The following is a 16605-nucleotide window of genomic DNA, read 5'->3' as shown; positions in this document are numbered from 1 at the left end:
CCCATATGATAGCTGGAGAGATTCAGAAGAAGAAGACATATAATTTAAAAACAATTAAAAATAAATAATGAAGGCCAATTGTTTCTTAGAGTTGTCCATTTTATAACATACTAAAAGTTCACTTAAAGATGAACCATCCCTTTAAAGTCATTTGTTAAAAACCTCAGTTTTTACCCCCACAATCTCAAGAACATTGAAGGTGTTTCTTGATCTTGAGTGATTTGTTGAGTGTGAACTCCTATTTACACTCCAAATGTATGCATCTTTCCCATTGCATCAATAATATCCCACTGGGACAGTTTTGTGACAGTTGTAGTAGGTCTGCGGAGTTTAACAAGGAGTCTAAAGATCTGGCCTTGAAGTTTAGTGATGAGTACTAGCCTAGAAAGTCTAGAAGGACCCTGTTGAGAAATAAAAATAAGACCAAAGAAAATAGATTTCCTCCATTCATTACACAGTTCACCACTGGAGCAAACGCAATACATTTTATTTAAATAAACATTGGTGGATTACATTTTCCCATCTTAAACAAAATTCTGCCACCTAAACCTAAAATAGTTTTCACCAAAAGTAAAACAATTAAGAATATTTTTGCTCCAAGTTTAAATGGGAGGAACAACGGCAATAGTGTTGTGCTTCAGTAGGGAATCACAAGTGTGGTGGATGTAAAGTTTGTGGCTTTTTTTGGAGGAAGGGGCCACATTAAAAGCTTTCAGAGTTCTCATGTTTTACAAAATGCATGATTTATCTTACAATTTGTACATGACAGTATTAATATATTAGTAAGTCCAATAGGCACTTCGCCGTATTTTATTAATATATTAATGGGATTATTTATATGCAACAGCAGTTTTGTGGAAATCATGAGTGACATCCTAGAGCATTCAGGTATATGGGGACTGACCAAGTAAGTAATACTCCACTAAAGAGAGATTGGGATCTGAGAAATTTACAGAGAGAGCAAGAATTCCTTTTCATTTTAGGGCTAGTCCACATGAGGAGATTGGGGAAAAACGCGGAGGCAGTACGGGGAGATAGTCGATCAAAAGACGATGCGATTAGTCGCCAGGCGACAAAATCTCCTCGAATCTCCTTGTGTGGCCTTACCCTTAATGTGTAAATTTCATTGGCCTCCTTTTTAAATAAATTATTTTTAGAGCAATTTATGAATCAACTAAACTAAACGTGTAGTTTGTTTAATTAATAGCATTTACATAGTATATATTATATTTATTTGCTTGCCTTTTGTAATATAACTTCCTCCAGTAATGAATTGGTTTTGATTTTCTTTTTATTGATGTAGTAAGTGCAGTACCTCATGTCTATCTGAGGAAACTCTAGCTGAGTGTGAAACAAGTTTGAACCCGAAGGGTTTAAATTGTTGAGGCTCTGAGGCAAATTGGACAGTCTTCAGAAGGAATGTTTTGCCTTCCTCTGGATCAACTAGCAGTTAGACATCAAAGTTATAACTCAATGGACAAGTGTCTTTATTCAACTTATGTTATTATGTAACGTATCGAATTCAAATTATTATTGACTTGTTTTTCTATTTTAATCCAATTTAGCTGATCACCAGGTCTCCATGCCAATGATTGTAGCATAATGTGGGCTTACACAGACCTGTCAAATAAGAACTGCATCCAAGCACCAGAGCAGTCTTTGCCTAACAGGACTTTCATACCTGCCCCATAGATATCTGCCTGATATTAATCAAGATATCAGTCGGGCAGGCACTCCTTAGGCCCCCATACATAGTCCATTTATCTACCAACGCAGTCTGGAGGGGATAACACCAGATTTATCTGCCCATATATAGCCACCTTAAAATAGGGAATTACCCAAGATGGCCCTGTCTCCCTTTTAAAGGAGAACAAAACTCCTGCACCAAAAGCCCCCCCCCCCATCTTGCAGGCATTGCCCCACTCTCCTCTCCCTCCCCATGATGTGCTTTAGTGTAAAAAAAACTTTTAAAAAATTCTGACCCTTAGATGCAGAGAAGCGTAGAGGAGCTCCTGGTCACCAGCAGTTGAAGCTGATTCCTGAGTTGGCCCAACTGCGCATGCACTGGCAGGCTTTGTGATGGCGAAGAGACCCAACGACTACACAAAGATCCTGAAGATGGCTTCCGGGAGCTCCACTGTGCTTCTTTGCATTTAGTACTCTTTTTTTTTTTTTGAATATGTCTTTATTGAATTTTTTAATAACAAACAAAATAAACAAATACAAAGGAATTTGGAATAAAAAAAATGACGGACAAATCCATCGTTAATACACTGAAAACATACACATGCAATGGCCAGAGCATTAGTCTCCTCTTAACTGTCATTGTAAAACATACTAAGGTAGTATAATACACAACAGTATTTTCCTCATGGATATCAATGAAAGAGAAAGGAAAAACAATTAAGAATACCTCGTTCTCAATATCTGATTTCTGTGGTGGCTCCTGGGGGGCGTTCGTGACGGTTGTTCCTGGGAGCGTAGGAGATTTTGAATATACCGGTCTGTGTCTTGGACATTAGTATTACTGAGTAAGAGTTCCGTATCATACCACGTAGTGTATCTAAATGCATATATCGTTAGATGTCTAGTATGAGGTGGGAGCGTTTGAATGTAACTCATCCAAGTCGAAAAAAAATTTGTCAGTAAATTGTTCTTTGTTTGTAGTGGATTCCACCCAATCCATGTGAAATATATGGTGTAGCTTTTGTTTGACCAGAGATAAGGGGGGTGCAGATGGGGAGAGCCAATGGTGCAATATGGTTTTCTAAGTTGCAGCCATTAACCTTTCTGCCAGCTGCCTTTCAGAGCGCAAAAGTTTCAGGTGTGGAGGAGGTATCCCAAAAATTGCCCATGTTAGCGTAAAAACGTTTGCTCGCTGAGTCAGAGACTTCCAGTATATCTGAACTTCCCCCCATAATTGTTGAATGATAGGGCATAGCCAAAGACAGTGCACAAGGTCAGCCCGGGGTTGATGACATCTCAGACAATTATCCGAATTTAGAGTACCCATATGATGCCTCCTAAAAGGAGTGAGATAAGAGCCATGCAATACCTGTAAAGCCATTTCTTGATATTTGCTAACAGAAATAGCTTGCATTGTTTTTGCATGATACTGAAGTATTTGGGAGGCCTCCGTTTGTGGGATCACAGAAGTCCATCTGAGTAAAGATCTGTCCTGTGCTTCAGTCGACAGAGCGGTCCTAATAAAGCGTTAAATCTGGGAAATAGTTCTGACTGTGTTATATCTGGGCCACAGCAGATTTACTGGGTTATCTTTATCTGTCGTGGAAAGATGCTTCAACACTTTCGTGGCATAGTGGACAATTTGGTTCAGTAACAGATTCGTCATTCGCCAGGAATGGGAATTTCTGGAGAAGCTTGTCTCTGGGTAATACAGTGAAAGTGTCATTGACAATATCTTTGACAAGTTTCAGATTTCGGTTATGCCAGTCCACTAGAGTGTTATTGTTTTCCCCATCGGAAATGTTGGATTATCGAGCCAGGACAGATATATGGAGTAACAAGGTGTCAATTTAAACCTGCGCCTCACTGAATTCCATGTTCTATAAGTGTCTATAAATAAAGGGTGTTCACGCATATCCTGTGGAATATCCCTTAATGGAGTATGCAAAAGAAAGTTAAGGGAGAGACCTCCTGTCAGGAGCTGGTCAAGCTCCGTTGAGGCATATGTGTTTCTATTATACATCCAGTCCCCAGCGAAACGTAGCAATGCTGCCTCATTATATTCCCGAATATTTGGAAAGTTAACCCCACCCAAGGCTTTAGTCTGTTGCAATTTAAATAGACTTATCCTCTGACGTTTCTGTTTCCAGATAAAAGTCCGTAACATTTTAAGTAGCCTTTTGTAGTCGGATGGTTTTATGCTGTAAGGTAGCATTTGTAGTTGATAGAGTAATTTAGGAAATAAAATCATTTTGATTAGGTGAATTCTCCCCAAAAAGGTTAGGTTTAGTGAGTCCCATTTATTTAGATCTTGTTGAATGTTGTCAATAGTATGTCTAATATTGAGTGAGTAAAGCTCTGTGTGTTTTTTCGCCAGTTTAATAACCAGATATGTTATGTAGGATTGTGCCCTCTTAAAAGGGAATTCAGTATTCCCAAGTGTTGTAATCCCCGGGCTACCAAGTTCTAATGCTTCAGACTTATTGAGATTGATCCGAAAGCCTGCAAAAGTACTGAATGTCCGTATGGTATCTAGGATCGTAGCCAGTTCTGTGTGAGGGCGATGAATAAACAGCAAAATATCATCTGCAAAGGCTGTTATTTTATGTCTAATATGTCCAAGTGGGTATGCCTGCAAATGTTTCATTCAAAAGAAGATGTTTTATAAGGGGGTCTAACGCAATGTTGAATAGTAGAGGCTAGTCTAGTCCCTTGTTGAATGTTGAATGATTCTGAATTGTAGCCATTAACTGTTATAAGCAGAGAGGAGCATCATATAAGGTTTTGAATAGGTTAAGCATATGAATTCCAAAATGTTGGAATTTTAAAAGCCTACGAATGTGTGCATGGGAGATCCTATCAAACGCCTTATCAGCATCTAAGTTTAGCAGTAATCCCTGTCTTCTTTTTTCTAGGTTACTCTGGTAGATTGTGGCGATAGCTTGTCTGATAGCCTGAACAGGATGCCTATCCTTAAGGAAGCCCATCTGATTAGAGGTAAGTATACGGGGAAGAATGTTTTGTAACCTAGTAGCCATAATTTTCGTCATAATTTTGAGGTCTTGATTTAATAACGATATTGGTCGATATGAAGATGGATCAGTAGGGTCCTTGCCTTCCTTATGTAGCAAAATAATTCTGGCATCAGCCGCTTTGTCCCACAATGGGGTACCTTGTAGCACACCATTGTATAGAGACGTAAGTAAAGGAGTCGTTTCTGGCAACAATAGTTTATAAAATTCCGCCCCCAATCCATCTGGACTTGGGGATTTGCCGTTTTTAAGTTTTGTGACCGTCATTGAGACTTCTGCTTCAGTTATAGGTGCATCTAAGATTTCCCTATCCTGGACCGTAAGTTTGTTCAGATGGGCTTCCTGAAGAAATTTGAGACCGGGCTCAGGAGAATCAGGAACTCTTTGGTAAAGTGTTTTGAAATGTGCCGTCATCAATGTGGCAATGTCAGACGTATCACGTGCCCAGCCAGTGGGTGTTTTAAGTTTCTGAATGAAAGTAGACCCTTGTTGGCTCTTGACTATATTAGCTAATAATTTATGAGATCTGTTTCCCCAGCGATAGAATCTGTTTGCCGTATGACTTAATTTATGTTGCATTTGCTCTGTCAATAAAGTGTTAAAAAGAGCCTTCGTTTCTGCGTATTTTTTTTTTTGCAGTAAGTGAATTAGTAAATTTGAAGGATTTATAAGCATAGGTGAGCTCATTTTGTAGTAATTTGTACCTTTCATCAAACGATTTTTTCCTTTTAACTAGGTAGGCTATTATGTGACCCCGTAGAACTGGCTTGGCAGCTGCCCATAGCAAATTATCATCGATATAATTAGCCCAGTGTCGTTTAAGGTAGGTTCTAAAATCGTCGTTATGATATAAATATGCTGGAAATCTCCAATTAAAAGAAAAAGGCTGTGGATTAAATAATTTCAATGACATTCTCATAGGTGCATGATCTGAGATGTCTATATTACCTATACTGGCGTCTTCTATTGACGCGAGGAGGTGGATAGAGAGAAAAAAGTAATCAATGCCTGAGGCATAGAGGTAGGGCATTCAATTACTTTCACTTTCCAGTCAGCACTTCCTACATGTCACTGCACTTCTCACATTTCCCCTTCCCTCCTCAGGCTCTATAATTATTTAGGGCACTGCACACGGGCATTAGGTTCCCCATTCTGGTGTATACACAAGATTTTGGGGTGATACACAAATTATCTTAATAACAGTGTCCACAACATGGCTCCTGCCTGCTTGCTGTGATTGTGTAATTAGAAGACTGAACGAAACAAAATTTAAATAATACATATATTGTAAGTAAAGTTTATTTTACTCAACTAACATAATAGAAAATAATTTGGAATTATTTCTTAGGGGTGGCAGATCCCCTTTAAGTTGTTAGTGCTCATGGCTTCATTGTTTAACCATGCCCTTGAGTTTAGAACTACATTGTAACATTCTGGGAGCAGTATGTTATAAACCTCTCTTTGGGGGTTATTTATTAATGTACGATTTTCTCCACGGAGTCCGTTTTGGCTTATGTGATCAGTGTCGAGTGCAGCATCAGGAGGTGCAGCTAGTCTGAAGTCACCTACAGTGCCTAAAAGCAATACAATCTCTTGCCTTTCAAAAGCATCAACTGAAACTAAAATATAGCAATTATGAATTATTGTCTGGCTGGTGATTTTAGGTTGCAATTTTATTAATAGTTTAATAATTATTTAGAGCTCAATTTAATCAAATCTCAGAGGCACAAAATAGGTGTGCCCAGCCCTTTAGATTAAATATTTGTGCATCCAACAGCATGACTCCTACCTTTCACATTCTGAATGACTGACAATCTATGGTCAATTTAGGGGACCCTGTATGCCCACTTGCCAATGTAGCCAGTCCTGCATACAGAGTTAATTGTTTTTTGTTACATTCTCAAAGTGCATCAATGCACAACATGTAAATTGCACTGTGGCAAGATTCAGGGGAAAAAAAATAAGATGTGTTCATTTTTTCCACTTCTCATGTCTCAATCTTGTCACAATCTATTTATATTTACCACAGAAGAAAGAATACTAATTGGACAGTTTAATGTACCTCAGATAGGATTTGTATTTGGCTGTATACTTTGTTTTGCTGGATTTTCACACAAATTAAGCAGTTTCCCCTGAATCACACAGCATTAACCCTTTTTCCAGAAATCAGTTTATTTGCATCATACAAAAGCCATTTTCTCAGTTGCCATTCCTTTTCACTCATTTTCATGGCCAGTTGCAACATGAGCAACTTGTGTCAAATACAAGACCTGACTGACAGGACTGTTCATAGGTGATTCCATTGACGCAATGATAAAAGCCACTTTTATTACTGGGGTTTGGATAGAGACCACTGGATTTTCCAACACAGAACCCACTACTACTGCTTCCACTGCCACTTCCACTGCCACTTCCTCCACTGCCACTTGCGCTGGCAGTTGTAGCTGCTTCTGTAGGTGCTCCTGTGTTGGGTGCTACTGTTATAGCAGGTGCCTTACAATCTGCAAAAAAGTAGACAACAATATTTGACTGTTTTTTTTTAATGATCAGGAATATTCATAAATGAATCTCATGATGTTGAAATTATCATTATAGTGAGATGCCATGTACAAGAATTTCAGGGCCATTTTAAACAATTATAGGGTTATGAGTCTGACGTTTACTTTGTTGAAGTAACTCATGTTTGCTTTCATTATTGTAAATATAATTTACCATACAGTAAAAAACATAAATAAACATTAGCTTAGTGTTGCGGGACAGACATTTGCCTATGTTATTAAATCACTTTAATTATATTTTCCACTTACTTGGAAATGAGATTCCCAATGTCGACTTTAAGGTATTCATCAGTGGATATTTTCCTTGACCACAGAAATGTCCACTGAAATCATCCAAGGGAAGTGCCCAAACCATAGCACCACCAAAGTTGTTCTTCATCAGCCATTCTGCCTATTACAAAAAAGTACAAAGAGGTGCTATTTATTTGAATACACGTTACATAGTTACATAGTTACATAGTTAAATTGGGTTGAAAAAAGACAAAGTCCATCAAGTTCAACCCCTCCAAATGAAAACCCAGCATCCATACACGCACCCCTCCCTACATTTAATTAAATTCTATATACCCATTTCTATACTAACTATAGAGCTTAGTATCACAAAAGCCTTTGATATTATGTCTGTCCAAAAAATCATCTAAGCCATTCTTAAAGGCATTAACTGAATCAGCCATCACAACATCACCCAGCAGTGCATTCCACAACCTCACTGTCCTGACTGTGAAGAACCCCCTACGTTGCTTCAAATGAAAGCTCTTTTCTTCTAGTCTAAAGGGGTGGCCTCTGGTACGGTGATCCACTTTATGGGTAAAAAGTTCCCCTGCTATTTGTCTATAATGTCCTCTAATGTACTTGTAAAGTGTAATCATGTCCCCTCGCAAGTGCCTTTTTTCCAGAGAAAACAACCCCAACCTTGACAGTCTACCCTCATAACAGTGGCCCACCTACCACCACTACATCCGCCTTAGGCAGCACATCTCCTTTGTACTGTATAGATTTATGTTAAATGTCGGTAAAGACAGGCATACAAGAACACTTTGAGCACATCTGAAAAAATACTGTGAAATTGATGTCCTAATTTTACTATCTTCCTATTCCGCCATCATCTTCTTATTCCACCATCTTCAGCTCAGTAAACAACCTTACTTTTATAAAGCCTCCAAGACCAGGGGCGATCCTGGCCCCTCTGCCGCCTGAGGCAGCAGCATTTGCTGCTAACCCCCTCCCCCGGAAATTCGCTCTTAAAGTGCCAGGAGCAGCATTTTTGCCGCCCCTGGTACCTAGTGGGGTGCTGCTGCCTGAGGCGACAGCCTCAACTCGCCTGATTGGCGAAGCACCCCTGTCCAAGACTCATTATCTTTGACTTCCTTTTTTGTATCCAACAATAAATACTTCTTTATGCTGCTATTTTAATTAGCATAACAGTGCAAACATTTTCATCAGAAAAAAAATAATGAATGTATCCACTTTGTTATCATGTTTTGAATAACATTCAGCAATTTTACCATAGCTTACATTTATGGTATCAGTTCATATCCAATAGAATTAAATTGCATACTGCCTGTTTTCATCATACAAATGCAATTTGAACAATAGCACACTTTGCCCTTAATACAGCTGACATTATTTCACAGTTTTGCAATTACACCTCCCTCATAGGCATCTAGCCTAGATTTCGCTTCCACTCTTGTAAAATATCTCTCAACTGAGATTTTACTTTTGGAATTTCCTATCAATTTCCTATCCTATCTGACTTTTTTTTCAATGAAAAAAATTCTGCGCTACTGCAACTTTATTCTACGCTTTACTGCAAAAATTCTTATTCAAAATTAGGCTTCTCTTGCAATTTTGTAACTTTGTTTCTCTCTCACTTGTACTTTTTTTTTGGGATCTGTCTCTATATTTAAATGTTATGCCCTATCAGACGCTTCCTTTTACTGAAGACCTACCCAAAAAAACTTCTTTATGTTTAAACAACAAAAATCTATGAAGCCAAACATTTATTTTTTCTAAAATAATTATGTCCAAGTTGCTATTCACAGATAAGGTGCCTTACTTTGATCTGGAAACTCTTCTTATTGTCATATCCAATCCATTCACTTCCTTTGTAAGCATAAGGCACATCTTGTGGGGCATTCCAAACCACTGTTGCACCTTGTTTCAAAAAGTCACAAATCTGTTGATATTTACAAAAACTTTTTATCATGAAGGAGTGTCTTTTTACCATACATGTGTAATTTTAGAAATTGAGATTACCATTGCATAAATTGTATAATTATGACCAACTAGGTTTTGGCAATGTCTGCCATATATAACTTTTGGGCTTTGCAGGATGTTGACAACGCTTATTCTTCTCTCTTCCTTGTGCATAATTTGAAGTGCACATTAGGGAAAGCCAGCAAGTTTTTGGTGCTGTTTATAGCAAGCAGAAAGTACAGGATTGTTTCTTTCCTGTATTCAGAACATATTACCTCACATGTGAAGAACAGAGTATACTGGAATGTGGTCTTAATAGCTTTTCAGATAGTTTTCAGGTAGTCTGCCCTGATGTAATATGAAAAGTTTGTTCTATACAATGTTCTGACAATAATTTTTGACAAAATGTAATTACTGGACATTATAACAATAACTATTGTTATTACTATGTTCATATAATGCAAACCAGTTGTACAAATGTAGTCCTTTTTCTGCTTTTGTTTTCAACCTGTTACAGATTTGTTTCAGTCTATAAATTGCATTAGACTAATCATCTACCTGGACCAGCAGGAGCAAGGTTTTTGTTACTTATGGCTAAATAATTATTTCAAGTGTCTTGATGTTGTCTTGTATTTATCTTACCAATTAATATTTATAATATAAATAATAACCTCAAAGTATGCCATAAATCCAGATTCTTGAGTGTATGGGGCAGCAGGACCACCACCAGAAGTTGGGGCACCAAGGCCATTGTTAGAAGGGTCACTAAGAGTAAATGTTCGGCCATAAGCTGGAAACCCAACCATCAGCTTCTCTGGTGCAGCACCATTGTTTTTCCAGTAGTTCATAGCATAATCCTAGAAAAGCAACCCATTCAGATTATTAGCTGCAGAGGAACAGGACAAAACAGAGTTGCTCCCTACCAGACCCAAATAGATTTTCATGCTGACTCACCACATTGAAATAGATGTATCCACCTTGATCAGCAGGACCCTGGAACAAAGGACTGTCCTCACCTGTGAACCCTTCCCATGAGCCCCGGAGATCATAGGTCATTACATTGATAAGGTCCAGATACCTTTAAATAAATATAATTAAATGTGAAGTTTGGCAATTTTTTGGTTTATGCATAGAGTTTTGTACCATCATACTTTTTTATTTTATTTTAGCATTATAATAATAATAATAATAATAATAATATTTAGCTGCCCTTCAGTGACTCTCATGAGCTTATTTCTGATTCTATCCTAATTTTTAATAAGATGGTTTTAGTTTACTACACTGAGACATGACAGCATGTGAGGAGAGTACTAAACTCGGCTTCTTCCTTGGTCATTTATGTTAACTTTTGTATTTCTGAAAACAACACTATTTTTCAATTGAAATAACATGAACAGAATTATCTGAGTTTCACTTTATTAGACAAATAATTCCAAGCATTTTGTGCTTCTATGTGTAAAATATAGCTTACTGAGAGAGCTGCGGTATCTGGTATCCAGCTTCTATTGTGGACATTCCAGCAGACACTGCAGCAGAGATGAGGAGCCGAGGTAAATTGCTCTGACTAGCTTCCTGCACAAATGCATTATACATTTCCTACAAAACAAATATGTGAAAAGATTAGAGATAGGCAACTAAATAAACTGTAGTACTGAGAACTAACACAATCCAATTAGTTTACATTTCTGGGGCACATTTACTAAGCTCGAGTGAAGGATTTGAAGTAAAAAAAACGTTGAATTTCAAAATATTTTTTTGGGCACTTCGACCGTCGAATTGGCTACTATGACCTTCGACTTCGATTCATACGATTCGAAGTAAAAATTGTTCGACCATTCGATAGTCGAAGTACCGTCTCTTTAACAAAAACTTTGACTACATACTTCGGCTTCGTAAAAAAACTGTGAATTTCAAAGTATTTTTTTGGGTACTTCAACCATCGAATTGGCTACTACGACCTTCGACTTCAATTCATACTATTCGTAGTAAAAATTGTTTGACTATTCGACCATTCGATAGTCGAAGTACTGTCTCTTTAAAAAAACTTTGACTACATACTTCGGCAGGTTAAACCTACCGAGGTACAATGTTAGCCTATGGGGACCTTCCCCATCAGTTTTCTAAGGTTTTTTTGATCGAAGAAAAATCCTTTGATCGATCGATGAAGGATTTCATCGTTCGAACGATTGTAGTATTTGCGGTAAATCGAATTCGAAGGTCTCGCAGTTCTATCACCAGGCCACCCGATCCGCATCGCTCTAGTGAGCGCAGGCACACCGGAGCACTGGGGAGCTGCGCATCTGCCACTAGGAATTTGCCACCCTAGGCACGGGCCTTTGTGGCATTGCCACAAATCCAGGCCTGTGCATTCCCATCTCTTTTCTTGAAATTGTAACTGTGCTGTCACAGAGAAATTAGGTATCTTATTCAACAAGAATAAAAAAATTTAATTTTGTCTCGTTGTGTTTGTATGTTATACTGTATATGCAGCAGAGATGACAATAAACCTTCTTGAAGAAACTTCAAATATAATGGTTTAAAGACTATCTGTATGAATTTATAACACCCCAACTTGAAAAAGGGATTAAAAAAATCTGTGTTTATATTTTTTTCAAAACAGATAATGATGTACAATTGCTCCAGGAGACAGAAATAAATAATAATTGTCCTAACCTGCAGGAGCACTGAAAATTGCTCTTGGGTTTGTGGGGGGCTTCCTCTGTCTGAATCCCCTGGATATTCCCAGTCAATATCCAGTCCATCAAATCCATACTTTCTCAGAAAGGTAATGACAGAATTAATAAATGTCTGACGATTTTGGGGACTGGAAACCATATTGTTGAACCTGAATAGAAGATAATTTAAAAAGTATGCAGAAACATGCCTTCAAATAATGCATTTGCATTTCTATTGTACATTTTCCTTCTCTTGGATTTAATTTTAAGACCCTTTGTCCACAGATATTCCCAATTGTCAAATCTATACTAAGCTATATACAAATCTATATATGTACAGTACTTAGCTGCCAGTAAACACAACTGCCAGGTATCTTTTATCTACATTATTTTGCTACAGTCTCCTTTTGATCAGATTTATGGCATGCAAGTTGGTAAATACTGCAGTTTCCTCTCAGAAATATGCACTTCACCAGCTGTAGTAGCTTCCTATTAAAATTAACTGGACATTCTATGCTAATGGCAGCAGCTGCTGCAACACTCATATCGCAATTAATAAAGGATCCCTTCCCAACAGAATGTCAGTCTGCAAGCAGAGTGATTTGTAATCTTGATGTTCTGCAGGCGGTGATTTTTATCCACACAGTTCTCTACAAAATGAATAAAGCAGTCAAAATACTTCATAACATAAACCAGTATGCCACATAGAGCCTCTGTAAACTACTCTACATGGGTGGTGTTAGTAATCAGAAAATTTGCATGAATAGATACCATTTACTGTATGCCAGCCTATTCCTGTTAGAAACTTCTATACATTGAAATACACAAAATTTAACTCATGGCCAATCATGAGCCAAAATGAGCCATGGCCAAATCTGTGTTTTATTACATCTACACACATTTTAGTATTAGTAGTATCCTTACCCAGAGGTCCCATAGTTCCAGCCTCCAACAGACAAGAGTGTTTTTAATTCACTGTTGCTGTAAACAAAATTTGAAATGTGAGTTTACCTATTTTGCTTAAGGAACATTTAATGATTTATCCTAAAGTAACATATTTGTCAAGAATGAAAAAATATATGGCAAGAGAGTCCAATCATTACAGTTATATTTCCTATTCAGTTTTCAATTCCAAGATTTCTCAATAATTTGCTAAATGGTAGATACAGTTATAGGATATGTTATCCAGAAAACTGTTATACAGAAAGCTTTGAATGATAGGAAATTCATCTCCCATAGACTCTATTTTAATAAATAATTTAATTATTTTCTTTTTCTTTAAAACAGTACCTTGTACTTAATCCCAGGTAACATACAATTAATCCTTATTGGAGGCAAAACAATACTATTGGATTTATATAATGTTTAAATTATTTTTTAGTAGACTTGAAAGATTTACTGAAAGACTGTAAAAACCCAGGCCCAATCATTCTGGATAACAGGTCTCCAAGTCATGTATTTTTTTTTTTTTAGGTTCAAAGCCCTATCTCCATCCCCTCAACACAAGGTCATAACAATAACCCTGCTATAATTCTTAGTCTACTGGAGACATACATTTTGAAACAAACTGGAACTAAAAAGACAAAAGCCACTAGAACTGCATAAAATGTTTCTGCATTTTATGAAAAGAAAGCTGACAAAGTTATTTAAATGCCTAGTAATCGTTCTGATTGCAATTGTTATGGCAGTCAGTGGACTAGATAAATTCGAGAATCGGGGAGGGGATGAATGCAAAGCACAGTGGAAAAGCTACTAAATTATGCACATACTTCATAAACTTGTCTACAAAATACAATGATAGATAGGCCCATGGGTTCATATTGACAGATCCCTATAATCCATTGTTCAAAACCCAGCTAGAAACTTCATTGACCACTCCCTCCTGTGACTTACTCTAATAGGACATATATATAAGAATGCAGATAGTGAATATGTTTTTTCTAGAGATGCTGTTATTGTAGATGAAGGGCATCTTAAAAAAGGTAATAATACTGGGTATCTTACTAGTTTTTTAGTGCATTGAAGGAGGCATAAAATGTTGGGTCGTTTGGTTCAAAAATTGCGATTTCATTGTTGGTCATGGTTGCAAAAGCGTAGATCAGGTGAGTGCACATACAAGGATCGATATCATCAGGCATGTACTGGGCAACTCCAGGGTAGTACTGAGCCCAGTTGGTGAAGTAGCACACCAGTTTAAAGGAAGATCCTGAGTATGCAAGAACACAAAGAATTTTAGATTAATAATACAAATCATAGCAAGCAGCAAAGAATTTATGCACTAATAAAGAGTTTTTCTCTGGTGGCTTGAGTTCTAAGGCCAGCCCTATGACAAGTGCCCCATGTGCCATCAGCCTAAAAGACATAAAACTTAATATGAACTATGACCTTCATAATATTATTTTCCAGGATAGAAGCATAGCTCGTTCAATAATGTAGTTTGGTAAAAAAAACAGCTAAATCAAATTTTTTTTATTTGTACAAAATTAATTAATGACTTACCAAGCTGCACATGCAGCAGGAGGGCAACACCTGAGAAGAAATACATTGAGAGAATAATTAATTTTAATAAAGGCAGTAACAAAGTAAAAAGTAAAAATATTCAAATGAACAAACCTAAAAACAATAGTGGCTTGTTCATCCTGAGGCTGTATGATAGACATATACTCTAATTTCTGAGTCTTATATAGACCATGGTCACCTTTGCCAGAGAACAAGAGACATGGAGTGTACACAAAAACACTTATGATTTTATTATAATTGAAAAGCAAATACACCTTTTCCACTTCAAGCATTGTTACTTTAATCAGGGGTTATCAGCAGAAACTAAATAAATATTTCTTTGCATTCTGGATTTCTGTCAAAACAAATGTTTAAGCATGGGAGGTTTTTTGATAGGAATATTGTGCACACCAGTCAAATGGGTCATGGACGTTTAATGGTAATGGATGAAGGACAGTAATTATTATTATTTTTTTTTTTAATAATATCATGTCCAAGATTTATTTCTTACAATAAAGTGACATACCCACCACCCAGAGTAAAGAATGAATATACTTATTAATTAAAGATTATATAAAGCAGCTCTCAGATGCTTACAAACGTGCATATTAAAGAGGGCTGCTACTATAATAAAGCTATCTGAAAACAAAGACAATGACACATATACTCATTATGATGGCAGAAAACCTGCATTTTATTGGAACAAACAATTGAAAGTTAAATTCATACTTATCACTACCTGATATCTGCAACAAATATAACCAATATATTGCTGCAAGATCTATACAACAAATCCCCATGTTTGATTAGAATAATTATGCTTGCTCCACCCTAGTTATAGATTCAATTTAAAAAAGCAAAATTTTCACATTTGGCAATTGGCTTATTAAACATTTTTTAGAATACAAACTGCTATAACTGTATATATGTTTAAGATCTGAACTCAAATAAATCATCTGAACTAATGAGTAATAATCCAGGCTCAAAAAAAGGGACATATTAGGGGGCAGATTTATCAAGGGTCAAATTTCGAAGTTAAAAATACTTCGAAATTTGACCATCGAATTGAAATACGATTTTACCTCGACCAAAAACTTAGAAAAATGCTCTAGAAGGTCCCCAAAGGCTAACATAGCACTTCGGCAGGTTTAATTTGGCGAAGTATTGAAGTCGAAGTTTTTTTTAAAGAGAAAGTACTTTGATTATCGAATGGTCGAATATTCGAACGATTTTACTTTGAATCTAATTCTAAGTCGTATTCGTAGTATCCTATTCGATGGTCAAAGTATCCAAAAAATTACTTCGAAATTCAAATTTTTTTACGTCGAAAATTCCCTCTAATTCACTTCGACCCTTGATAAATCTGCCCCTAGGTGTTATTTACAAATGCAATGGACCCAAGGGTTAAAGCACTAAGGGGTGCAAAATCATGCCCTTTAGTGCTCATTAACAAAACACTTTTTATCGGGATCGAGGTGCAGAGTTCTACCCTGTCTTAACTCGAGGTGCAGAGTTCAACTCTGTCTTAACTCGAGGTGCAGAGTTCAACCCTGACAGAGATAGCAGTGCTGTATTCAGAGGGTTAATGCAGGTCTTTCATTAAACATCTTGGAATTATTTTGCTATGGGCACACAGGCTGTTGTCAGCCTGTGTATTTTTGCAGTCTGAGAGAAACAGATCTGCTCAGTGCTCTCGCTCCATTGATTTGAATTTCGATCAGCCTGTGTGCAGTCACACATACTGTAGCGGAGCTGAAGCTAAGGTCAGTGTGTGACTGCACACATGCTGATCTGATGCAACTCAATTGGGCACTGAGCAGATCTGCTTCTCTCAGACTGCAAAATACGCAGAAAACAGCCGCTGACAACAGCCTGTTTGACAGCCTGTGTGTCCATAGCCTTAGGGCTTTGCTCAGCCCCAATGTATCAGAATTGCTGCTCTCCAAGTCTTTTCCTTGA

The 16605-nt window shown here is 37.2% G+C and overlaps 1 protein-coding gene across 1 annotated transcript; it reads right to left on the bottom strand.

The window, feature by feature from the left end:
• Window positions 1–6373: 6373 nt before the first annotated feature.
• XB5763442.S (provisional ortholog of chitinase acidic S homeolog) lies at window positions 6374–14840 on the bottom strand. Its single transcript, XM_018248571.2, has 11 exons — window positions 14761–14840; window positions 14647–14676; window positions 14152–14353; window positions 13072–13128; window positions 12146–12317; window positions 10944–11068; window positions 10427–10550; window positions 10144–10329; window positions 9333–9452; window positions 7526–7667; window positions 6374–7219 (listed from the first exon to the last, which is right to left on the bottom strand). Exons 1-11 carry the CDS (start codon window positions 14783–14785, stop codon window positions 6945–6947), a joined length of 1458 nt encoding a protein of 485 aa, XP_018104060.1. The 5' UTR covers window positions 14786–14840; the 3' UTR covers window positions 6374–6944.
• Between the last annotated feature and the right edge of the window lie 1765 nt (window positions 14841–16605).

This window comes from Xenopus laevis, chromosome 2S (assembly GCF_017654675.1).
Source record: "Xenopus laevis strain J_2021 chromosome 2S, Xenopus_laevis_v10.1, whole genome shotgun sequence".
Classification (NCBI taxonomy): domain Eukaryota; kingdom Metazoa; phylum Chordata; class Amphibia; order Anura; family Pipidae; genus Xenopus; species Xenopus laevis.
The sequence above is the reverse complement of the archived record's forward strand: the minus strand, read 5'-3'. Positions and strand labels throughout refer to the sequence as shown.

What these genes read in the sequence shown, in the direction of transcription:
- XB5763442.S (XM_018248571.2), bottom strand. Translation starts at nt 14,785, where the DNA reads ATGAACAAGCCACTATTGTTTTTAG. An exon ending in TGGAACTATGGGACCTCTGG is followed by an intron (nt 12,318 to 13,071) that starts GTAAGGATACTA and finishes TCTTCTATTCAG; the next exon opens with GTTCAACAATATGGTTTCCA. An exon ending in GATACATCTATTTCAATGTG is followed by an intron (nt 10,330 to 10,426) that starts GTGAGTCAGCAT and finishes TTGCTTTTCTAG; the next exon opens with GATTATGCTATGAACTACTG.